Source organism: Muscardinus avellanarius, assembly GCF_963383645.1.
Source record: "Muscardinus avellanarius genome assembly, chromosome: 11".
Classification (NCBI taxonomy): domain Eukaryota; kingdom Metazoa; phylum Chordata; class Mammalia; order Rodentia; family Gliridae; genus Muscardinus; species Muscardinus avellanarius.
In genome coordinates, this window is record NC_137797.1 from 62,803,173 (window position 1) to 62,829,700 (window position 26,528).

The 26,528-nt window shown below is 43.2% G+C and overlaps 1 protein-coding gene and 1 pseudogene across 2 annotated transcripts; one reads left to right on the forward strand and one right to left on the reverse strand.

Annotated features, from left to right (window-relative positions):
* Window positions 1-216: 216 nt before the first annotated feature.
* Window positions 217-17,275, reverse strand: ATP23 (ATP23 metallopeptidase and ATP synthase assembly factor homolog; the record flags this gene model as incomplete). Its single annotated transcript, XM_080705532.1, has 6 exons — window positions 217-420; window positions 3,149-3,232; window positions 5,790-5,927; window positions 12,754-12,835; window positions 13,834-13,879; window positions 17,089-17,275. 6 exons carry the CDS (start codon window positions 17,273-17,275, stop codon window positions 217-219), a joined length of 741 nt encoding a protein of 246 aa, XP_080561658.1.
* Window positions 17,276-23,323: 6,048 nt separating this feature from the next.
* On the forward strand, window positions 23,324-24,014 carry LOC308269477 (Golgi phosphoprotein 3-like; annotated as a pseudogene). Its single transcript has one exon. The product of its transcript is annotated as a Golgi phosphoprotein 3-like (transcript).
* Window positions 24,015-26,528: the final 2,514 nt, after the last annotated feature.

Sequence of the window (26,528 nt, forward strand, 5' to 3'; positions counted from 1 at the left end):
TTATCTACCAGATAATTACCTCTAAAATACAACTTTTGCCTTGCAGTTTAAGGCAGTTTCCTTTTTTACCACAGTTACCTTTTTTAATAATATGCTAAAATAAGCACCTTCTGTGTTCATCTGTATTGAATTGATCATTTACATTTTATATATCTGTTCTCTTGAGAACATATTTTCTTCATGATCATTGAAATTCTGTAATATAAAACTTTATCTTCATATATTTGAATAATAACGATCACGGTTTTGAAAGTCTCTATGAGCATATCTTGCATATGTCTTGTTATGTGGGATCCTTCCAAAAGGTTCATGGTCATTGAAACAAGATTCAAAAACTTCATCAACGGCCTTCTGAGCTACTTCTCTGCTGACATTTCTAACAGCCAAGATAGAAAGAATGGCTCTGTCTCGCACACACGTCTAAGGAAAAGGAAAAGTATGTGGATTTAATGTTATATGAAAATTTAATCATGAAATCTCATTGTATATAATATCTGGACACAATTAAAATTTTTCAAAATAAATTTTCCCCATATTATTTTATTAATTTCTTTCATTTCATAGAAGAAAACCCAAGACATAAATGTAACTTTCAAATTATGGGACATGTTTAGCTCAATTTAAAATTATTTAGGCATAAAACAGACCTTTTTGTACTCAAGTTTTCCAATAATACAAGCAGATGTCATTTTCTTAAATTCTAGGCAGTGTCTGCCAAACAGTAACTCCTCAATTTGCAAACTAACAAAAAAGTCTATAAGCAAGGTTTTAATTGACTTTTCCATAAAATTTAATTAAATTTAAAATATATTTCATATTTTTGCCTCGCTTCTTTTTCAGATGACCAACACTAGGTAATTTTTCCTTCACAAAGGGTACTCTCTTCCCTGAAGGCAAAAGGAAACCACATATATACCCAAATTTGGAAGGTGTCCTAATTTTTAACAGAAACAAAAATTAAATAACTTTTTTCCTGAATAGTTCTTTGCATAGCATTAAGTTTCTATTTACCTAATGTTACATTATAATTATCTTAAGAAATATAAGACCCTGCCATTCTAATTCTTGGAGAGCTTTTAATCTACCTACTTTTTCCCAGGCCCAAAACTACAATAATGGCTTTTGACCTTTTCCTAAAAAGCAAACACACAGTGGCCATGATGGTTGTGCACCCTGACAATCACAGATCTTCTCTGTATTTTTCCAGTTCTGCTTCATCACGCTCAAGCTGGAGATTAGCACTAGAACATAAACCAGAGCGTTACACCCAACACTTACTTCACAAATAAACCCTAGGCAGAAAGGAACAAGGACAGAAAAAAACATATGGAGCCACAACAGAAACTGCCAGAAAGTGAGGCAATTTCTCCCCTCCAGGGCAAAAACAAGCGGGGGGTGGGAAGGAACTAAATTTTTATCTCCTCAAGTCAATAGCTGGAAGATACCAATATAGACCAAAATTCAGATTTACTTCTTTCCAGATGTAACAAACTTCTGTACAATCTTACAGTTACTGTAGCTGCTATTTCCATTTCTTGGGCTCAGAGCAAGGACTCCATTCTTTACAACTCTTCTCCCTCAACCAGAGTCAACTACTTCCACATGGCTTCCATCCTATTGCAAGTTCTACTTATTTTCTGCTGCTGCTACCCAACAGTAAGAGAGGAGAAACTTCTCTTGACTGTTGACCCTGGACCACATGCTTTAATCACACTATTCTCTTATTTAATTCTAGAGGTGTGCTGATGTGTACCTTACTTCCCTCCACTCCACCAAATTTACCAGAGAAGCAAGGATTTAAAGGCACAGAAGACATGCAGCATGCGACAGGTCAGTGGTGCATCACTAGGCTCACATGGACAGTCCGGTCGGAATCATTGCCTTCTCCACTCAACAGGCTGGTCCTCCAGCTCCACTCACTAATTTCACAACTTCTACTAACAGTTCAGTGTGACTCTCCACTCTCTAGAGAGCCAAAGGCCTATTACCCCAGGCCTCCTGCTTGCACTGGCTGAAACTACTACCTGACACCTCAGTACCTCAGAGTAGCTCAACAAGCCCTTCCCACAGAAAAGATCTCACCAGCCTTTCTCCCAGGTGTGGACACAGAGCTCTCAGTGCTGTAGGCAACTCTTCACATTCATAATAATCCATGAACTCTACACTACCTCTCCCCATCTCCATTTACCATGGGTCTCGTGTGTGTGTGTGTGTGTGTGTGTGTGTGTGTGTGTGTGTGTGTGTTACTAGGGATTTAACACGGGTATTTTTACCTCTGAACTACACCCCAACCCTGTTTTTTATTTTTTTAAACGAGGTCTTACATCATTGAGGGCCTTGCTACACCGCTGAAGCTGGCCTTGAACCTGTAATCCTCCTCTCTCTATCTCCCAAGTAGTGGGATAACAGGTATATACCACTATACCTGGCCTACCATGGATCTTAAAAGGTTCTGTTTATAAAATCCCTCTCATTCAGCTCACCATAACCAAGTCTGCCAATCCAAACCTTGTCTGTTATGTCACACATTCTTTCAAGGTGCACCAATCCATAGCCACGACCTGTGCTGCAATGCATTCTTTGTTCCGAAATTGTTTGTTTTCTTTCTTTTTTTTTTTTTGCAGGGGGAGGGTACTGGATTAAACCCAGGGGTGTTTTTTCCTCCTAGCTATACTCCCAGACCTTTTTATTTTTTTATTTTGAAACAGGATATCATTAAGTTGCTGATGCTGGCCTCAAACCTGTGGTATTCCTGTCTTGGCCTCCCAAGCATTGGGATAACAGGTGTGCTAGGAATTATGTTTCCTATCTCCAGAATATTGTGGTAGCTTCAAAATGTAAGTCCAAGAGTGTTAAGACAAAAGCCAGGCTGTGATTCCCTTCCATTCCTCATCTATCCCCATCCAAAAGTATCCGAGAGGCAGGATCATAGCTCTTCTCACTACTAATACCACCCAGCTGGTAACATGGTATGCCATAATTATAGAGTAAAAGGAAATTCCACCATTGGCTTAAGTGACACACAGCTTCCATCCTTTTCATATAGGTAGTTTTTTCAAGTTCAAAATATTAAACATACTTCATTTCTTCATTCATTATTTCCACTCATAACATTCTTGAGTGTAGGTGATTCTGTGTTAGTCTTTACCTGATGGTGTTGTTTTAATCCAAAACGTAACCTGAATATTTCATTTACAAGTGAACAGTCTCCACTAAGGTTGGCAGCCCGAATCTATCACAAAAACAGAGACAAGTGAGAAAAAAAGATATGCTTATCCACTATATCTTTATGATATTAACCAATTTAATTTTTTAAAACCAGAAAAGAACCCAGGCGTGGTGGTGCACACCTGTAATCCCAGCATTTGGGAGGCTGAGACAGAAGGACCAAGGTTCGCAGACGGCCTCAGCTACTTAGTGAGGCCCTTTGCAACTCAGTGAGGCCCTGTTTCAAAATGAAGAATAAAAAATAGGGCTAGGGGTGTATCTCAGAGGTAAAATACCCCTGGATTCCATCCCCAGTACCACCACAAAAAAAAAAGGAAAAGAATATGAAATGAGCATGTTTCTCTGAGAATAGAGTATATGTAAGACTTCCTTTTTAGAGAATTTTTTTAACTCTCTTAATAACCAGAGCAAACAGTCATGAGCTATATTAGACAATGACAAATATACTGGGGATGGAGAAAAAGTTTAACCACCCACCTACCAAGGGGAATTTCTAAACTTTACCCCAGAGCCTTAACTGATAGAATTTTTTTTTTTTTGGGGGGGTGGTACTGGGGATGGAACCCTTCTACCTCTGGGCTATACTCCCAGACCCATTTTATATTTTTTATTTGGAAACAGGGTCTCTTAAGCCAGCGCGGCTGGATTCGAACCTGAGCATTCCTCCTGTCTCCACCTCCCAAGCGCGGGGATTACAAACATGCGTCATCATGCCTGGCTAGAACTAATTTCTTTTAAAACCAAAAGAACTCTGGACTTCAGAGTTCAAGTCCATAATCTGTACAAGATACCAATACTTCTAGAGAATACCAAAAGGACTTTCAGAAAATATTCTTCCAAAGATCTACAAACTGAATTTGAATGAGAGCTCAAGACACTCTGATGGTGTGAACGCCCCTCCCCTGAGCCCTCGGTTCTAGCCCAGCGCTGACACTCTCTTGGACTTTCCTTCAGATCCATGTCAAGACACTCCTCCAGGGCCTCGGCTTTCCTATGAAAAATTAAGTGGTACAAAGCACATTTTCTAATTTACTATATTTTAATAGATTTAAGAAGTCTTGAAACTATCCACATTGGCCTCTGGCCACATTTTTGTTAATCCAATGCAAAGAGGATGGCCTCATTCTCTGAGGAGCTCAAGGTACTTAACATACATTTACTAGCTAACAGCCATTCTCATAACACTCAAGGGAGAGACCTATTTAAAAACTCAGGTTTTAGTCTACTTTCCAAATAATGTGGATTATAATTAGATGCAGTGGGGTCACTCGTTAACTTTAAGGGAAAGGAAAATAATCTGTTATAAAGTATAAACTTGAGATTTATTTTTATCTTAAATTTCTCATTATAATATACTCTTCAACCAACAAAATGCAAGTATGAAATACATATGTCTCTCCTGGAGCATATATATGTATGCCCCTAAGAGCAATCCAAAGTGCTTAATAATATCTTTTTAATGTCATACATTTAAGACTAAATGTTTTACTCTAGGGCAAGCAAGGAATTACCTATGGAAGGCAATACAGCAAAATAGTTGAGAACCCTGTTTGTAGCTGGGTATGGTGGCACACACCTGTAACCACAGTTCTTAGGAGGCTGAGACAGGAGGATCAGAGGTTCAAGGACAGCCTCAGAAAGTATAGACTTTCATAAACCTAGCATGACCCTATTTCAAAATTAAAAATAAAATGGGATTAAGGGTATAGCTCAGAGGTAGAATGCCCTGGGGTTTGTTCCCCAGGTATGTACATACACACACACACACACACACACACACAAAACAGAAGAGTGTTTGACACATAACCCTCAGTAAATATTAATTCAATTATTCTTTCTTTCCTTCTTTTTCTAGTACTGGGGATCAAATCCAGGGGCATTGTACATCTGAGCTATACTCCTAGCCCTTTTTAACAGAGTATCACTAAGTTGCCGAGGCTGACCTAGAACCGGTGATCTTCCTTGTCTCAGCCTCCCAAGTATTGGAATTAGAGTAATGTGCTGTCATCCTGGCTTCTATTTTTTTTCTTTTTTTCTTTCCAGTACTGACAATTGAGCCCAGGGGTTCAACCTCTGAGGATTCCACCTCTGAGCTACAACCCCAACCTGATTTTTTATTCTTCATTTTGAAACAGGGTCTCACTAAATTGCAAGGAGCCTCACTAAGTAGCTGAGGCTGGCAGTGAACCTGTGATCCTCCTGTCTTAGCCTCTCAAGTACTGGGATTACAAGGATATGCCACCAAGCTTGGCTCCTGGCTTCTATTTTTTAATATTATATAACTTATTCATTAGAATTATAGTTTATTATTATAAATTAAAGTCAGTTGTCATTATTATTAAGGCTCAAAGGTTATATTTATGACAATTCTAAAAACATACTTGAGATTTCTCTAGTTGTACCTCAAAAACTATATTCAATAGTAGTTAAAAATAGAAATTCAAGACTAAGATGAAACTATGATAGTAAGAAATGGGAGAAGTCTCAACAAATTACACTTGACTAAAATGTCAAACACAGAGTGTTCAGGAAGAACTAAGTGTCTTTTATAAAGAACTTGCCTCTGAGCAGGCCAAGTGCCTGACATCGGTAAACCAGTTGACGTGAGCACGACAGTGATCAAAAGCGTGGATGAGCTCGTGGGTGACCACTCTGCTCATGTGGGCCTGGTTCCGGATATTATTCTGGCACAGAACAATCTAGGAGACACCACAGTAAGAGAAGGTCAGTTATTTCTAACATCTGCTTTCATTTCACAGACCCCACCTTCTGCCCCAGAGGATGGAGCCTATGTTCTCTCCTGCAAGCTTGCCCCCTTAAAAGCTTCCACCCACTCTTCTCCAGCAACCCCACACCTACCCAGTCAAGTCCCAGTCCTACGAGTGCATGCTGTTCACATTTCCCCTCTAGCCCCTCCCTTCTCCTCCCTCTGGACCACAGGGCACGTAGAAGACACTTATTCACATACTGTCCTCGCTGAGCTGACTGTACCGGTCTGTCTTGGACTCTATGGCATTATGGTTATGAAAGCAGACTTTAGAATGAAGCAGACAGACTCAAATTCTAGCTCCATCCCTTGGTAACTTGGTAATTAACCTGGGACAATTTCTTAGCCTCTCTGAGCCTCAGTTTCCCTAGCTATTAAAAAGAAAATCACTGAGCACCTACCTCAAAGAATTAGGAGAATTAAATGAGAATACATGTAAAATGTTTCTTAGCAAGTTTCTGAATGAGCAATGAATGACCACCACTGTCCTCATTCTACTAAAATGAGGGGGAAATGCCAGGAAAGATCCTCAGAAAGCCCTTCATAATGAAGTAGAAAAAGCCACTGAGCAGACCCAGTAAGATTAAGACAGACACGACGGATCCCTATAATGACAGCTGCCATTTATTGTGTACTTTCTAGATAGAAAAGGGTCACATGCCAGATATTTTATATATTCATTCCATATTCATTGATTCAACTAGTATATATTAAGACCTAATAGATATGCAATATATTAGAGACAGAAATTAATCAAATATTTACTAAAATGTTTAAGCATATGAATAACAATTATCATAAAGAAAATCTCAGGCTGGGCATGGTGGTACATACCTGTAATCCAGTACTAGTACTTGGGAGGCTAAAACAGGAGGATCACAGGTTCACAACCTAGTGAGACTCTCAGCAATCTAGCAAGACACTGTTTCAGAACAAAAAAAAAAGGCTGAAATATAGCTTGGAGGATATCTCTGGTTCAATCACAAAAGACAAAAAACAGCCAGGCATGGCGGCACACACTTGTAATCCCAGCATTTGGGAGGCTGAGACAGGAGGATCACGATTCACCACCAGCCTTGGCTACTTAGTGAGGCCCTTTGCAACTCAGTGAGACCCTGTTTCAAAATAAAGAATAAAAGGCCGGGCATGGTGGCACACGCTTGTAATCCCCACGCTTGGGAGGCAGAGACAGGAGGATCGCACAGGTTCGAAGCCAGCCGCCCGCGCTGGCTTAGGAGACCCTGTTTCCAAATAAAAATATAAAATAGGTCTGGGAATGTAGCCCCGAGGTTGAAGGGCTTCCAGAAACCCCAGTACCACCAAAAAAAAAAAAAAAAGAAAGAATAAAAAACAGGGCTGGGGGTGTAGCTCAGAGATAGAATGCCCCTGGGTTCCATCCCCAGTATTGGGGGAAAAAAAACCAAAGACAAAAAGAGAAGAGATGAAAAGAAAGGGGGGGGATGGAAAGGAAGGAAGGAGAAAGGAAGGTACACAGACTCAGGTTGTCCCAAGAGGATACAATGACAATGGCAGACTTAGTCGGAGGTTTGGGAAAAGCTTATCTGTGGCAGGAATGTTTAAACTGAGATCTAATTTGGAAAGGAGGGGACGGGAGTACTCAAGATACAAGAAACAACATAAGCAAAGCGTGGGGGTTAGATTAAAGGCACACAATGCTTGAGAAGCAGGGCCACCACTGATGCAGAATCTGGGTGGCAGGCATGAGGGCTGGGGAGTTAGCAGGAGCCAGACACCTCAGGTCTTGAGAGCAAAGGGAAGCCACTGAAGACAAGGCTGACACGGGAGCGCTTTTATTTTCTGTTGATTTTATCCTTCTAACTATACTTGGAAGAATAAGCAGAAGACCAAAACTGGATGTAGAGACTACCTCAGAAGGTGAAAGAATTGAGCTAGAATGGTGGGAGCTGAAAGGATTTAGGAGGTAAACTAGACAAAAATTTGGTGATGGCTAGCATATAAGAAAAGAATCAAACGTATTCAGAAATTCCTGGCTTGAGTAACAGAATGGATTGTAGAACCATCCACAGAAATATGCAAAACTAAAAGACCAAGCCACTGAAATATGCAAAACTGTGAAACTAAACCACTGAAATATACAACACTAGAAAATCAAGTTATGTGGGGACAAAGAACGGCAAAAACCATGAAATGGGACTTGGACATATCAGATCTAATTTACCTTTAAGACATTCAAGTATAGGTGCTAAATGGGAACTTGGATAAATGGATATAAAGTTCAAAAGAGAATTCTGACCTAGAAAAATTAGTGAGATTCCCTTGGCAGAGTACATGGTAAGAAAGGAAGGCACTCTAACACCAAGGATTAAGGACTTCACGGCTGGAAGAGGAAGGCAGGCTAGCAAAGGAGCAAGCAGGAAAGCCATGTACAAGAAACCAGGAGAAGAAAGTATCTGGCAGCTGAAATCCAACGTGTGCCTACTCTAAGACCCAGAAATTCTGCTCCAAGGCCTGTATCTTGGAGAAACCCTTGCAAATGTGTACAAGAAGAGAAGGTCAGGAATGTTTACAGCAGCATTTGTTCATATTAGCAAAATTGGAACCAATCAACATTAGATAAACTGTCATACAAACACACAATGGAATAATACATAAAATGAAACTCAAGCCAGGCGTGGTGGCACATGCCCAGTACTTGAGAGCCTGAGACAGGAGGATCACAGGTTTACAGCCAGCTTCAGGTACTTAGTGAGGCCCTTTGCAACTCAGTGAGACCGTTTCCAAATAAAAAATAAAACATCAGGCTGGGGGTACAGCTCGGAAGTAGAATGGCCCTGGGTTCAATCCCCAGCACTACGAAAGAAAGAAAGAAAGAAAGAAAGAAAGAAAGAAAGAAAGAAAGAAAGAAAGAAAGAGGAAGGAAGGAAGGAAGGAAGGAAGGAAGGAAGGAAGGAAGGAAGGAAGGAAGGAGAGAAACTCAATAAGCCAGAGAGGTACACACTACAGCATGGGAGAATTTCACAAGCAATGCTTAAGAATTAATTTACAGGGGACTACTGTATGATTTCATAAAATTACAAAGTATATAAAAGAGTATTCTAGGTATAAAGCATAAAAGAAAATAACTACATAATGCATTACTAGACTGTCCATGTAGATAGTAAAACCACTCAGCAAAGCAAGGAGTGATTTCCAAAGAGTGGATAAGGAAGGGAGAGAGGCTTCTGAAGTCGCGGTAACATTCTACTCCTCAAATCTGGCTGGTAGTTACATAGGTACTTGTTTCTTTGATTACTGAAAGTAAATATACAGGCTTTTTACTCTTCTGTATGAATGAGAGACTTCATAATAAAATTTTTCATCAAAATGGAGAGGGGAACTCTAAGACATTGTTGGTGGGATTGCAAATTAGTGCAACCACTTTGGAAAACAGTATGGAGAATCCTCAGAAGAATGGGCACAAATCTACCTATTTGGTCCAGCAATACCACTTCTGGGTATCTACCCAAAAGATAGGAAGCCAAACTACCAAACTAATGCATGTGTATCTATGTTCATAGCTGCACAATTCACCATAGCCAAACTATGGAACCAGCCAAGATGTCCATCAACACATGAATGGATTACAAAACTGTGGGATATGTACACAATGGAATTTTACTCAGCCATTAAAAAAAACCCACAATTGCAGCATTTACAGGGAAATGGATGGAACTGGAGGACATTGTGCTAAGCAAGATTAGTCAGTCACAAAAAGTTAGAAATCAGATGTTTTCCCTAATATGTGAAAGCTAAGGTGAAATGGGTCATAGGAGGAATTCCAGGTTAAAAAGGAGATCCTATAGAGGAGCAAATAAGGCAACCTAACTGTGAGGATGGGAGGAGGAAAAGGAAACTCTTTAAAGCACCCGATGTACTTATTCATATCGTAGTCAACCACTAAGCCAAGCATGGGAGGGAGGGATGGGGAGGGAGTGGGGTGGGGACTTTTGGTGGGGACTGGCTGGGTGATGTGTACATTTATGTCTACACAAGTTTTTTACCCCATTATGATGTATAAATACAATGCACCAATAAAAACTTTTTAAAAACCAAAATGGAGAGGGGAAGAGTGTGCCACTGTGTTCAACTGCTGAGAGTCATGACGAAAATTCAAAATGTTCACTTTATATAACCCATGGGAGTAGGTCAGCAGGTGAACTTACAAAGAGCTATTTTGAAAACTCTTGGTATTGTAATTACCAATTTTAAAATGAGGAAACAGAATAAGAAAAATAACTTGCCCTACAGTTAATAAGCAGAGGAACTAGGATTTGAACTCAATTCTGACTCCAAAACCCAAATTTCTCACCCTGTGCTCCATTGTCTTTCCTATGATTACTTTAAAAGAGTAATGAATAACCAAAATACATATGAATTCTCTGGCAGAAAACAGTTAAATGAGCCGAGCGTGGAGGCACACGCTTGTAATCCCAGCATTTGGGAGGCCAAGACAGGAGGATTATGGTTCACGGATAGCTACTTAGTGAGGCCCTCTGCAACTCAGTGAGACCCTGTTAATAAAGAATAAAAAATAGGGATGGGGGTATAGCTTGGAGGTAGAATGCTCCTGGGTTCCATCCCCAATACCACCAAAAATTAAAAAAAAACAGTTAAACGTAGTTAAATGTGGATTGTATATTCAGAGTGGAAATAGTTACTTAGAACACCTCCATCTACCATCATCACATGACATAATCTATCTACTACCTCCAAAACTCTGTCAAAACCCTCCAACAATTTAAACTGACAATAAAATATACTGAGTGCTCACTATAGGCCAGACATCATGATAAGCAATTTTACAAGACATATCTCATTTGATTCTCATATTTTAGAAATGGATTTTAGGGGAGCCACAGATAAAAACTCATGATATTTAAAGTAATTCAGCAAATTGTAAAGGCAATTTACTCCTGCAAAAAGGGTGTTGAGGCACCATAAAACCAGTACAGCCAGCACCCTATGTGTGCAGCCTTTTATTCCTATCACAAAGGCCACTACGCCATTCCTCATTGGCTGGAGTATGGCTTTTACAATCTAATCTGGTTGGCCAGTTTTCACTGGGTAGATTTTACAAAAAGAGAAACACAAAACCAGTATACCCAGGAGTACAACATATAGACACATGTACAAAAAAACACATGTACACATATGGTTACCTGAAGCCACAGTTACAAAATGGAAGCCTGCCAGTTTCTATGAAATCTTGCAACTCTGATAGAAAAGATTGCTTTCCTTTCTTACACATAATTATTCTGTAAGGTAGATATGGTCATTACCCATACTGTACAGGTGAAAAAATTTATTCCCCTTAACCAAAAATTTCATAGGTATTATCATTTCTCATCAAGTAAAGGTATAATCCTTCTACTTAGCATTCAAAGCCCACACCATATGATTCATCATTCTGTCCAATCCTATTTTTCCTTACCTTCCATGAATTCCTGTCCTCTAGTTAAACTACACAATGTGGTTTGTGGTTTCCCAGCAAATCACTTCTCTGTGTGTGCGTGCGCGCGCATGCACGCACATGCAGCATACATAAGTATATGGTACTGGGGACTGAACCCAGGGGCGTTCTACCTCTGAGCTACACGCCCAGCCCTATTTTACTTTCTATTGTGAAACAGTGTCTCACTGAGTTGCTGAGAGCCTCACTAAGTTGATGAGGCTGGCTGAAAACCTGCAATCTTCATGATTCAGCCTCCCAAATACTGGGATTACAAGAGTGCACCACCACACCTGGCTTCAGCACACCACTTCTGCACATGCTACTACTGTTGCGGGCAAGAGTCTTTGTCTTCTCTGCCTCTGAGGAGGCTTATGTTCTCTTGTTGAATCTGCTGGTTATCTTTCAACCAACCAATCATTCACCCATTGTGGGATTACCATAGCACTGTATTTTGTGTCTTAAATGTCCCTCAAAAGCCCATGTGTTAAAGACTTGGTCCCGCCGGTGTGGTTGTGCACACTTGTAATCCCCGCGCTTGGGAGGCGGAGACAGGAGGATCGCGCAGGTTCGAAGCCAGCCTCAACTACTTAGTGAGGCTCTCGGCAACTTAGTGAGACCCTGTTTCCAAATAAAATATAAAATAGTTCTGGGAGTATAGCTTGGAAGCAGAAAGCCTCTGGGTCTACCCCCAGTACCACCAAAAAAAAAAAAAAAAAAAAAGACTTGGTCCCCAGCCTGAGGCACCACTGGGAGGTGGTAAAACCTTTGGGTGGTAGGTCCTAATGGAAGGAAGGTCAGCATTGTGGACCAGTCCTTGAAGGGGACTCTAGAAACCTGACCTCCTCCTGTCTCTCTCCTTTTTGGCTCCCCAGGGACCATCAAGTGAGTGGCTTCCTCTATCGTGCCCTCTTGTCGTGATGCACTCTTTTGTCACAGCCCAAGGCAATGGAGCCAAGCAGCAAAGGACTGAAACCTCGCAAACTATGAACAAAAGAAACCTTTCCCTCTCATAAGTTGACAAGCTCAGGTATTTATTACAGCAATGGAAAGCTGCCTTGTAACACATCAAACTCTCCTAAAATAGTTTAACCTGCCTCAAATTTTATGATTATCTATGTTCCTGTCTTAACTCTTCTGGAGAAGTATAAACTCCTTAAGAATAAGGACCACAACTGGCTCTCTTACATAAAATCTATCAAACACGAAGCCCAGTGTGTAGGAGGTGCTCCTCAAACATCAGGAGAAAAGATTAAAGAGAAGAAAACAATTTGGCAAAGATGCCTACCTGAGATGTTGAAGAATCAAAGCCTCCACTGACATTCCCATTACAATCTTCACAAGAAAAGTGTCTTTCTTTGTTTACAGCACTAAAAGGGAAGAAAAGATTAAAGATGTCCAAAAGGAGTGTATCCGTGGGAAACAGCCCCAAGCCAGAAGTGAGGAAACCCTCCACCATACAGGAAATCCTCTCCACCACAAACACCCTTGGGAAAGCAACTTAACACCTCAACTCTCACTTTTCTTATCTGCAAAATAAAGAGACTACGTCTACAAAATTAATCTTCATTCAAATTCCATATGATTCCATAAAGCCGATTCCATAAAGGTCGACTGGTTAAGATCATATTGGAAACATGCCAGAAGTCCCTGCTTGGGCCAGAATGTTAAGAAATAGAACTCAGGAGTCACTTTCTCTAATTCCCTCAAAGTTAGCCATTCTCTGGAAGGCTCCTGCATAACAAGCTGGCATTTCTTTCCTATTAGGACAGTGCCTAGGCTGGTATACTGGAAAGGCCAAGACTGATGGAAGGAAAGATTTGAGCTCTGTCTTTACTAAATAGCCAAGGTAAATGGTAGAGCCTGAGACTGAGTTAAGACAAAGGACAACCAAAGAGAACAAGGCCTGCCTTGAAAGAATGCAGCCATCACTATCTATGGAAGGCTCCATGGCCTCAAGTGAGGGGTTGTTTTGTTTTGTTTATGGTATTGGAGATAGAACCCAGGAGCCTTCTACCTCTGGACTACACCCTGTTCCTATTTTATCTTTTTATTTGGAAACAGGGTCTCACTAAGTTGCTGAAGCTCTCTTCAAACCTAAGATCCTCCTGTCTCAGCCTCCCAAGTACTAGAATCACAAGTGTGTACCACCATGCCTGGCTCTGAAGTAAGAAATCTTTAGTTTTTTCTTTCTTGGCAGCCAGAATATAGCAGAGCACTTTACAAAGATTTACTTACTGGACACAGTGTTGCACGCCTGTTAGCCCAGCTACTCAGGAGGCTTGAGGTGGGAGGATCACAAGGTTGAGGCCAATTAGGCAACATGGGGAAAACTAATCTCAGAATTTAAAAAAAAAGATTTACTTACCAACCTGAGTGTTTCATAGCATCAAGTAGAAGTTTGACATAGGGATCTAAAAAGATAAAGATTCAATTAAGTATGCTAATTGGAAAAATAATACCAATTAAATTACCCAAAAAGGAATTCACAAATCAAAAGAAGTAATATTGTATTAAAACTGTCAAAAATGGGCATCAAAAGACAAAGTTTAAACTAACATCAAAGTGAGTGTTTAATGAAATAAAACACTAATACAGATACCAAAATGGTACCACCAAGCATCATAGACAGTATCAGAGGCCATTTTTAGTTAAATGATCAAACACTTTGTATTACAATGGATACCAAAAGACTGGAAGAATCTTAGACCACACTCATGGAACCAAACAGCAGCATAGTATCCTGACCTGAGGAAGGCAGTAGCCATACTGTTTTCTGTGCTGATCGGACCACACTGGTGACACCAGATCCCATTCCCAGTGCCATTCTCCACATGGAACCTGCCAACTGAAGCTCTTCCACAAGGAAGGCAACTACAATAATGTGGGACGATGCTAAGGAAGAAGTAAGAAAGGATTTGGGGCTGTGGAGAGGAGAAAGAACTAGGACCACAGCTGCTTCAAGTACTGAAGGGTGCTCTGGGAAGGCAGATTCAGTAGATACTGCTTCAAAGAATGGAACAAGGACCAAAGACTGGAAGTTACATGAGACAGACAGGATTCAACTAATGAGAAGGGGTGTGTGTGTGTGTGTGGTACTGGGGTTGCTGGAAACCCTTCTACCTCCAGGTTATACTCCCAGACCTATTTTTTATATTTTTATTTGGAAACAGGGTCTCTTAAGCCAGCACAGCTGGCTTCAAACCTGCGCGATCCTCCTGTCTCCGCCTCCCAAGCACGGGGATTACAAGCATGCGGGATTTTTCCAACAATTAAAGCTGTTGAAACAACAGACAAGTAGACTCAGAGAGCCTCCAAGAAACAGGTAACCTATTTCAGAGAGGTCTATAGATAACTGGCCAGCAACAGCACAGAAGTTTTCCTGTATGGAAGTGAGAAGCCTAGATCATCCCTGAAGGCCATCCACTTCTCAGACTTGATAAGCCTATGACTACTATAGGGTAGTACAATGGACCCAAATGCCTCTAGTATCAATTCCACACACAGGTGTCTTGCCTGCGAGTATAAATGCACAGGATACAGCCGGGCGTGATGGAGCACACTTATAATCCCAGCATTTGGGAGGCTAGACGGGAGGATCGCAGTTCAAGGACAGTCTCAGCTACTACTTAGTGAAGCCCTTTGGAATTCAGTGAGACCCTGTTTCAAAATAAAAAATAAAAAATTGGACTGAGGTGTAGCTCAGAGAAAGAATGCCCCTGAATTCCATCCCCAGTACTGCAAAAAATAAAAAATGCACAGGATACTACACCCCAAAATGGAAAAGAAACAAAGGTTGTTATTGCTTTATTAGCCTGCTCCCTCTTAGAGAGTGGTAACAGAACAATTACTATTACTAAAGTATTACTGAGTATGTACCAGGTACCAGACACCATCCTAAGTGTATTACTACCCATTATTATTAAATTATTAGTGCAGCTAAGACCCTTCTCCTTGAAAGGCAGAGGCCCACTGATTCCCACTGGGGGTCATGTGCAGCACTCCACCCTCCTCACACCCTATCTCAATTTGTCTTCCACTGCAAGAACAGCTTTTATTCACCTCCTGATATGCTAGCACTTTGCCTTCATCATACTATTCCTTGCAATCCTAAAGGCAGTATTATTATATCCACTTCTTCATACCTGCTAAGGAGAGGGACCAGAACTTAAACCCATGTCTAATTCTACTGCCCATGTTCTTCCCACTGTGTTGCACTTTGAAATGTCTTAAAGGCAGGGTCCTTATTCATCCTTGTTTTTTCCTCACCACAATCCAGGAGGCGATCCGTTCACATTTGTATAGTTAACTCAAGGTCATCATCATTCCCTCTTTCTTCCTTTGATTCCATATATGGAAGTAATCCCAAGAAGGCTGAAAAATCTTTGAGCAGTTGACTACAACAATGATGAGGTGTAAACACCAACCCTGCTTTAGGATAAGTACTTGTGTGGGGGTGGGGGGCTACTGGGGATTGAACCCAATGGCATTCAACCTCTGAACTATAACCCCAGCATTTTTTTTTCTTTTTTTGAAACAGGGTCTTGATAAACTGCTGAGGGTCTAAGTTACTGAGGCTGGCCATGAACTTAAGGTCCTCCTAGGATAAGTACTTTTTTTTTTCAGTACTGAGGATTGAACACAGGAGAATTCTACCGCTGAGCTACATCCCCAGCCCTATTTTTTTATTCTTTTTTTTTTTTTTTTGCGGTATTGGGGATGAAACTCAGGGGCATTGTCCCTGCAAACTACACACACACCCCCAGTCCTATTTCTTAGTCTTTTTATCTTTTGAAACAGAGCCTCACTAAGTAGCTAAGGCTGGCCACGAACCTGAGATACTCCTCTCTGAGATACTGGGATTACAAGCATGGGCCACCACGCCCAGCTGAATAAAAACATCTAAAACTTTAATTTCCTAAATGTATCTGAGGTAGTCTTCGGAATTCTATGTCAATGCAAAAGAGTTAGGAAATCTCTTATGCAAAGTCCTTAGGCCTGGAGAGAAAGTGGTCAGCGGGTACCTGTCTCCGAATTTAAACCACAGCAGCGGTTCTTAATCTTTTTTTTTTTAAGTCGTGGGCCACTTTGGGAATAAAGCTATGAACTCTTTCCCCCCAAAAAAAAACACAAGTAGGTGCATACATACGGATTTTTCAAGGGTTTCTAATACTCGATAACCCACCGATGGATGAAGGTTAAGAATCCGTTATAATGATGAGTACGTTTGCAAATTGTTTTTGCACCGCCAGCAGCAGGCATTCCTTAATTAATGGGGCTTTTTAAAACTTTGCCTCATTCTGCCCCTAAAGTCTCCGTGTTGCTGCATAACTTAGATTAAAAAGCCGTGAATGTGACCAAAATGGTTAAACTCCTAATCCTACTGGGCGTTCATTTCACAAGCAAGAGGAGTGCTCAAGGACACCCCAGGACCTCCTGATGGGGAAACTGAGGCCTGGCCTCCACCTCCACCCTCGTGATGCTGAATCTGCCCAGGTTCTGCGCGGAGGGGCCTGAGCCCGGCCCGGGCACCAGCATCGGGGATGCGCCGCCCCGGCCCTGGCTCGCCCACCGGGCGGCGGACGCCACCCGCCGACCTCCAGCCTGGGGTCCTGGCTCCTACTTGTCTCCAGGGTCTTCACAAGCATGAGCTGGCACTTCTGGTTATGGGTGAAGAAGCTGGGGAGGAGCCCTCGCCGGGGCTCGCCCTGGGCCAGCCGCTCCGGGAACACCTGGCACGAGCCGTGCGGCTGCCGCAGCGGCTCCCCCGCCGCGGGGCCCGGCCGCCGCTCGCCCGGAGCTCCCGCCATGGCGCCGCCCTCGCCGCTGCTTCCTCCGGAGTGAGGCGGCGGCCGGGGAGACAGGAAAAGGTGCCCTCCCCCCAGCTAGCCCTCCGCCGGCCCTTCCTCCCAGGCCCGACCCCAGCGGCGCGGGCGGAAGAGCTGGACAACGGTCTAGAAGTGGCTCGGGACGCTGGGGGCGGGGCGAGAGGACCTGGGCGGGGCTACCGGCTCTGGATGGAGCGAGAGAATCCGGGCGGGGCTACACACTGTGGGCGGAGCGAGAGGCCCTGGCAGACAACGTGGGCGGGGCTACCGGATTTGGGCGGGGCGCAGAGGCCCTGGGCGGGGCAAGAGGACCTGGGCGGGGCTACCGGCTCTGGGCGGGGCGCAGAGGCCCTTGTGAGGCTTGAGGGTCTGAGGGAGCGAGAGACCCTGGGCAAGGCTACAGGTTCTAGCAGGAACGAAAGACCTTGGGCGGGGCTACACGCTGTGGGCGGAGCGAGAGGCGCTGGCAGAGGAGACCATGGGCGGTGCTACAAACACTGGGTGGAGAGAGAGGCCCTGGGCGGGGCTACCGGCTCTGGGCGGGGCGAGAGGCCGGACAGTAGACCAGTGCAGACGGGAGTGGCAGGGCTGACAGCGTTGGCAGGCAGTACTGGACCGCTGTCCTTCGGTGTCGGTGGCCTGTCCCCATAAATGTCATCCCGAAGCCTCTGCTAAGCGTTTCTGCTTCCTCGCTTCCTATCCTCCTGGCCAGCACTGGCCACTAAGTGCCATTCTGCCCCTGAAGGTCTCTGTCATCCACTCCCTGCCTTCCCCAAGGACAGGCCAGTTGCTATCTCTTGGGCACCTTTTTATTGAGCCCTGCAGTCCCTCTGACCCAGTCTACCCAGAGATGCCCCCAAGACTAAAGAAAGGTTTCCAGAAGAGTTTGAAACTATGACTACTTTCTTACTGGCTCATCTGGAATCATTTGTCCACCCTACTCTGCTGCAACCCCAAATAACTCTGATAATAAAACTACCCTGTTTACTTCTACCCCCATGCCTTAGCTCACTAGGCCCTTTTCCTTAGTTCCTGTGAGTGGAGCCCAGGTCAAATCTACCTACCTACTCCACAGGCATTACCAGATGTCTTAAAAGTAAGCTTCCTGATCTCCAATGTACAGAACACTTTGTACCTGTTTCTGCTTTCATCACAGCCCGCCAGGTTTTGTCTAATTTATGCGGGTTTTTTTTTCTCATAGGTCATTTATTCAGCACCTGCTATGATGAGCCAAGCATGGAGATACTGAGGAAACAAACACCAATAAGAAAATCACTGAAAGTCAAGAACAGCATATGGTTTCCACAGAAAATATATCTAAAAATCTAGGCTCATGTCGCCTTCAAAATTGTGAACAGTGCCTTATGTCATAGGTGCTCAGTAAATATCTAAATTGAGTGGGATGCTGAGTATTCATTTGAAATATTTAAAAAACATGAAATGATCACCTCTGTTACACAGACTGCTAAAGCTGCAAGCTTAAAAAGTAAAGTGAGGTGCACTGACACACTCCTGTAATCCCAGTACTTGGGAAGCTGACACAGAAGGATCACAAATTCAAGACCAGCTTCAGGCTGGTGGTGCACACTTGGGAGGCTGAGACAGGAGGATTGCAGGTTAGTAGCCAGCCTCAGCTACTTAGTGAAGCCCTCTGCAACTTAGTGTTTCAAAGTAAAGAATAAAAATAGGGCTGGAGGTAGAATGCCTATGGGTTCAATCCCCAGTACTGAAAAAATAAATAAAAAGGCCAGCATCAGCAACTTAGGCCTTCCACAACTTAGTGAAACCCTGTTTCTAAATTTAAAAAAGGAGCCGGGCATGGTGGCATACACTTGTAATCCCAGCGATTGGGAGGCTGAGATAGGAGGATTGCACAGGTTTGAAGCCAGCCTCAGCTACTTAGGCTCTCAGCAATTTAGTGAGACCCCATTTCCAAATAAATTATAAAATAGGTCTGGGGTGTAGCCTGGAGGTAGAAAGCTCCTGGGTTCACCCCCACCCCAGTACCACAAAAAAAATAAAATAAGGGCTGAGATGTAGCTCAGAGGTAGAATGCCCCTGAGTTTAACCCCTAGTACTACAATAAATAAATAAACTTTAAATTATTTAGCCAGGCATGGTAGCATACACTTGTATTTCCAGTGCTTGGGAGACTGACATGGGAGGATCACAGGTTCGAGGGCAGCCTCAGAAAGTAGAGAGACTCTTATCAACCTAGCAAGACCCTGTTTCCAAATAAAAATAAAATAGGGCTAGGGATATAGCTCAGAGGTAGAAAGTTTCTGGATGCAATCCCCAGCGCAACAACAACAACAACAAATAAAAATAAAATAGGGCTGGAAGTAGAGCTCAGAGGTAGAATGCCACTGGATACAATCACCAGTGCAAAAACAACAAAGCTGGGTGTGGTGGCGCACACTTGTAATCCCAGCATTTGGGAAGCTGAGACAGGGGATCACGGTTCACAGATAGCCTCAGCTGCTTAGTAAGACCTTTGCAACTTAGTAAGACCCTGTTTCAAAATAAATAATAAAAGCCGGGCATGGTGGCACACCCTTGTAATCCCCATGCTTGGGAGGCAGAGACAGGAGGATCGCACAGGTTTGAAGCCAGCCTTCCTGGCTTAAGAGACCCTGTTTCCAAATAAAAATATAAAAAATAGGTGTCTGAGAGTGTAGCCAGAGGTAGAAGGGTTTCCAGGAACCCTAGTACCACCAAAATAAAATAAAATAAAATAAAATAAAATAAAATAAAATAAAATAAAATAAAATAAAATAAAATAATAGGGCTGGGGGTGCTCAGAGGTAGAATGCCCCTGGGTTCCATCCCCAGTACCACAATGTGTGTGTCTCTGTGTGTGTGTGTGTGTGTGTGTGTGTGTGTGTGTGTAAAATGGGTGACAACTGTAATCCCAGTACTTGGGAAGCTGAGACAGAAGGATCACAGGTTCAAGACTATCCTCAGCAACTTAGCCAGACTCTCAGCAACCTAGCAAGACCCTGTTTCAAAACAAAAAATTAAAGGGGCTGGGGTGTAGCTTGGAGGCAGAATGCCCCTGCATTCGGTCTCCAGTATCACAAAAAAAAATTTTAGTGGGTTTTCAATGCCATGTTTAACTTCACCTGTGTACAGTATAACGACATAGGGGTGGAATGAGAAGGCATTAGGGGAGAGAAAAGGAAGTGCAAACACAAATACAAATGAGTTTTTTTTTGTTTTGTTTTGTTTTGTTTTGGTGGTACTGAGGATGGAACCCAGGGGCCTTCTACCTCCAGGCTACACTCACAGACCTATTTTATATTTTTTTGGAAACGGGGTCTCTTAAGCCAGCAGAGCTGGCGTGAACCTGCGCGATCCTCCTGTCTCAGGCTCCCAAGCGCGGGGATTACAGGCGTGAGTCACCACGCCCAGCTACAAATGAGTTAAAAAGAGAAAAGTAATTACTGCAAAAAAAATGAGAGTGAGTCAGGCAGGGGGGCAAACGCTTATAATCCCAGCATTTGGGAGGCGGAAACAGGCCCTTTGCAACTCAGTGAGACCGTGTTTCAAAATAAAAAATAAAAAATAGGGCTAGGGGTTGTAACTCAGATGTAGAATGCTCCTGGGTTCCATCCCTAGTACCACAAAAATAAAAAATAACAAAAAGAAAATGAGAGTGTGGGCAGATTTAGCTATAAAGTTTTTCATCTCTCCAATGCAGTACTAATTAAGAGCAAAAGAGAAACTGCTTAAATGTCCAATATGAAGTATAACAATACATGCTACCATGTTGTCTTTTTTAAATGAAATATGTTAATTAAACGTTTTTAATTTACAAAACAGCACATACGTTGTGATTCCCTTTTGAATCACAATTACCTACTATATGCATAGAAAGGATCTGGAAAATCCCTTCAAAGTGGATGAGATTTAAGGGTTCCGAATTTTTTGTTTTCATGGTGGTGAGAGTGTGTTTGTGTGTGTATAATTTTTACTGGGGATTCCAGGCCGACCTCCAACTTGCAAACCTCTGCCTCAGCCTCCCAAGTAGCTGGGATTACAGAGGGACACCCGCCAAGCCCAGCCTTCGTTTTCTAAAACAAAAATTATCGCCTTTTTGTAGGAAATAACCTAGAGTTGTTTTAATCTATATCAGTAACAAATGAAGTTGCAAATAATTTTCAAGTATTTCCCACTTTTCAGCTTTTTAACATTTAATGCTTTTTTTAGCTGACATAAAAACTTTTCTACTTATAATGTACATGATGTTTTGAAATACGTATACGTATGGAATGGTTAAATCAAATTAATTAAAATATACACCTGAGCCGGGCATGGTGGCGCACGCTTGTAATCCCCGCGCTTGGGAGGCAGAGACAGGAGGATCGCGCAGGTTCGAAGCCAGCCACGGGCGCTGGCTTAGGAGACCCTGTTTCCAAATAAAAATGTAAAAATAGGTCTGGGAGTATAGCCCGGAGGTAGAAGGGCTTCCAGGAACCCCAGTACCACCAAATAAATAAATAAATAAATAAATAAATAAATAAATAAATAAAATATGCACCTGCCGGGCATGGTGGCGCACGCTTGTAAACCCTGCGCTTGGGAGGCTGAGACAGGAGGATCGCAGAGGTTCAAAGCCAGCCTCACTTACTGAGGTTCTCAGCAACTTAGCGAGACCCTGTTTCAAAAAAAAATACAAAATAGGTCTGGGAGTGTAGCCCGGAGGCCTCTGGGTTCCACGTCCAGTACTATACATACACACACACACACACACACACACACACACACACACACCTGCCAGTTTAAATAATATCTAAACTATTTATCGAAAGTCAACAAAATTCCAAGAAATAATAACCTTTCCAGACACTCAGAATGTTGGGGAAGAAGAGAACAGTAACCTCCGCCTCCGCCTGCCCCAGGAATACTCGGTTCACCTAATGGCCCCACCCCACCAGGAATCGCATCCGGAAGACCTCAGCACCTACTTCCGCCAAGACCCGACCTCCGACCCCGGAAGTGGGGGGTTGCGCAGTGCGTTCTGGGAAGAGGTAAGAAAGTGAGGTTGGAGGCGTGGCTGTTACCAGGGCAACCGAAGGCGACTGACAGTTATCCAGTGGAGCCGTTATGGGATAGGCGGAGGGGTCGTGGTCTTTGCGGAGAGGCGGAGGGGTCGTGGTCTTTGGGGATAGGCGGAGGGGTCGTGGTCTTTGGGGATAGGCGGAGGGGTCGTGGTCTTTCGGGAGGGACCGAGGGGTCGAGCGTCCTATCTGGTTGCCCAGTCGTGCTCCGCCGGGCGGGCACCTGGGTCTCCCCTCTGGAGTCTTGAGAAATGAAGCCCAGCTCCGTGGCTTCTCCCGGTTGTCACTTATTTAGTTTTCTGCTTCCTTTAAAAATATGTAAGTTGAGAATTTCTCAATCACATCGTAATGTGTCCTAATGTTAAATTATTCTACCGGGGCATGGTGGCGCACACTTGTAATCCCAGTACTTGGGAGGCTGAGACTGGAGGATCGCAGTTCGCGGACAGCCTCAGCTACTTAGTGAGGCCTTCTGCAACTCAGTGAGACCCGGTTTCAAAATAAAGAATAAAAAAATAGGGCAGGGGGTGTAGCTCTGAGGTTGAATGCCCCGGGTTCCATCCCCTGACCCGCAAAAAAAAAAAAAAAAAAAAAAAAAAAAAAAGGCCTTGAGGACCCTTGCCGCTTATGTGGAGACACATGCACTTGGGTCCAGGTTCGAACCTGTAATAAAGTGTGGATTGACGGACTAATAATTGGCTGTGGACAGTTATGCTCACTACAACACCAGTATCCCAAAAAAAAAAAGAAAAGAAAGGGCAGGGCAGTAGGGCATAGTGGTGCACAACTGTAATCCCAGCACTTGGGAGGCTGCCACAGGAGGATCGCAGGTTTGCAGCCAGCCTCAGCTACTTAGTGCGGCCCTCTGCGACTTAGTGAGACCCTGTTTCAAGATAAAACATAGCCAGGCATGGTGGCACACGCTTGTAATCCCAGCATTTGGGAGGCTGAAACCAGAGGATCGCGGTTCATGGACAGCCTCAGCTACTTAGGTTATACATCTTTCTGGAATGATTGCATATCATCTGGCCTTCGAGGGGGCATCCTGATAGAGCTGGCCATGCAAGGGTGAATCTATCTGGAACCTCCACCGTGGTTAAGAAGCGACTCTTAGACAGAAAGGTACTGTTACAGTCAGACAGCCCAACAGGGGATGTTTTACTGGATGAAACTCTCAAACGCATCAAAGCAACTGAACCCACGAAAACTGTCCAAACATGGATAGAGCTACTCACTGGTGAGACCTGGAACCCTTTTAAATTACAGTACCAGCTGAGAAATGTACGAGAGCGAATTGCAAAGAACCTGGTAGAGAAGGGCATCTAACCACCGAGAAACAGAATTTCCTGCTATTTGACATGACTACTCATCCGGTGACCAATATAACTGAGAAGCAGCGACTAGTGAAAAAAACTTCAAGATAGTGTACTGGAGTGGTGGGTAAACGACCCTCAGTACATGGACCGGCGCACGCCGGCGCTCCTGGTGCTGGCCCACTCCTCCGATGTGCTAGAGAACGTCTTCTCCTCTCTGACAGATGACAGGTATGACGTGGCAATAACAGAGCCAAGGACCTCGTAGAACTGGACCCCGAAGTGGAGGGGACAAAGCACAGTGCCACAAGATTGAAGGCTGTGCTGGCAGCCTTTAATAATTCCTAAAGCCGCAGGTGGCTTTCTCCTTTTCCTCTGCTGATGGGTGACTGTCCGAGACCCCGCCACTGAGTTTTGTGTGATGAGATGTTTTCATCATTTTGTATTCCTTTAATCAAATTCATGTTTGCGGCAAAGCAGTTTTAGGGCTTCTTCACAGACCTTAACCATTATAGACTTTATTTCTCCTTATACTTACACTCCATAGGTGAATAAACTGGCTGAACCCACATCAGTAAACATGTTTTCCCTTTCCTTGGTTTAGTTTCATCCAGCATGTTTTTGGGTAATCAGAAATGTGAATATATAAGTGGGGCTTGGAGTTCTTTAGCAACAACGTGAATAAGATGAAAAGCAAACTATTGATTAAAAGTTTCTAAGTTCACCCTGGGCATGGTGGCACACACTTGTAATCCCAGCATTTGGGAGGCTGAGACAAAGATCGCGGTTCGCAGACAGCCTCAGCTGCTTAGTGAGGCCCTTTGCAACTCAGTGAGACCCGGTTTCAAAATAAAGAATAAAAAATAGGACAGGGGGTGTAACTCGGAGATCAAATGCCCCCTGGGTTCCACCCCCAGACCTGCAAAAAAAAAAAAAAGGCATTGAGGCCTTAATGGAAATCTGTTCACAGTGCGTTTGGATGCAGCATGTGAAGAAAATTATTCGAGGAAGTTTGGCTGTAAAGGAAAAGAATGTCAGTAGCTAGAGGAGACTGGCAAGTGAAAAAAAATTAAGCCATGTGTGGTGGCGCACGCTTGTAATCTCAGCATTCAGGAGGCTGAGACCAGAGGATTGCGGTTCACGGACAGCCTCAGCTACTTAGTGAGGCCCTCTGCAATATTAGTGAGAACCTGTTTCAAAATAAAAAATAAAAAAATAGGGCAAGGGGTGTAGCTCGGTGGTTGAATGTCCCTGGGTTCCATCCCCAGACCTGCAAAAAAAAAAAAAAAGAGAGAAAAAAGAAATTTGAATTTTTCTTTATAGAGCAGAGATTTAATGATGTTTATTAGTACAAGAGAAGAAAACTGGTAATTGGAAAGAGAATAAAGATACTGCCAAAAAAAGGATGACTGGCTCCCTCAAGAAACAGGAAGAAATGGGATCCATAGCTCAGGTACATTAATTAGGTTAGATTGGAAGTAGAACTGGAAAAGAGGATATCAAGTTGAATATGGCTTTTAAGAATTAAAGAACTAGCCGGGTGTGGTGGCACATGCTTGTAATCCGAGCGCTTGGGAGGCAGAGACAGGAGGATCGCGCAGGTTCAAAGCCAGCCATGCTGGCTTAGGAGACCCCATTTCCAAATAAAAATATAAAATAGGTCTGGGAGTGTAGCCCGGAGGTAGAAGAGTTTCCAGGAACCCCAGTACCACCAAAAAAAAAAAGAAGAAGAAAGAAAGAATTAAACAACTATTATAAATTCACAGAAGCATAACAAAAATAATCAAAAGATAATCTGGCATGAGTCTCAGCTACTTGGGATGCTGAGGCAGAAAAATCACTTAACTTCACAAGATGAAGACCAGTGTGGACAACATTATGAGACCCTGTCTCAAAATACATATATATATAAAGCCGGATGTGGTGGCACATGCTTGTAACCCAGCACTTGGGAGGGTGAGACAGGGGGAGTGTAGGTTCAAAGCCAACTTCAGCCACTTAGTGGAGCAGTCAGCAACATAGCCAGCAACTGTCAGCAACTGTTTCCATATATATATATATATTTTTTTTTTTTCAGTACTGGGGATGGAACCCAGGGGCATACTACCTCCAAGTGATATCCCCAGCCCCAGCCCTATTTTTTCGTTATTTTGGGGTTTTTTGTTTTTGTTTTTTTGTTTTTGTTTTTTGCGGGTCTGGGGATGGAACCCAGGGGTATTCGACCTCCGAACTATACCCCCTGCCCTATTTTTTATTCTTTATTTTGAAACCGGGTCTCACTGAGTTGCAGAGAGCCTCACTAAGTAGCTAAGGCTGTCCACGAACCGCGATCCTCTAGTCTCAGCCTCCTGAATGCTGGGATTACAAGCATGCGCCACCACGCCCTGCTCTATTTTCGTTATTTTGAAACAGGGTCTCACTGAGTTGCAAAAGGCCTAAGTAGCTGAGGCTCTCTGCAAACCAAGATCCTCCTGTCTCAGACTCCCAAAAGTTGAGATTAAAAGCATCTGCCACCACACCCGGCACCAAATAATAAAGTTTTATAAAAGGGTTTGGGATGTAGCACAGAGGTAGTATGCCCTGGGTTCAGTCCCCAATTCCATAACATACACATAACACACACATGCACACACACAAACACGCACACGCACACACATATATACACAGACAACTGGGTTGTAGGTAGGTATGTTCAGCCACATTAGTAATAAATAGCATATTTAGTGCCTGTTAAAATATCAAAGATTAGCTGGGCATTATGGCACATGTCTGTAATCTTTGTATTTGGGAGACTGACAGGGGAGGATTTCAGGTTTGAGGATAGCCTCAACAATGTAGCAAAACTCTCAACAACCTTGAAAA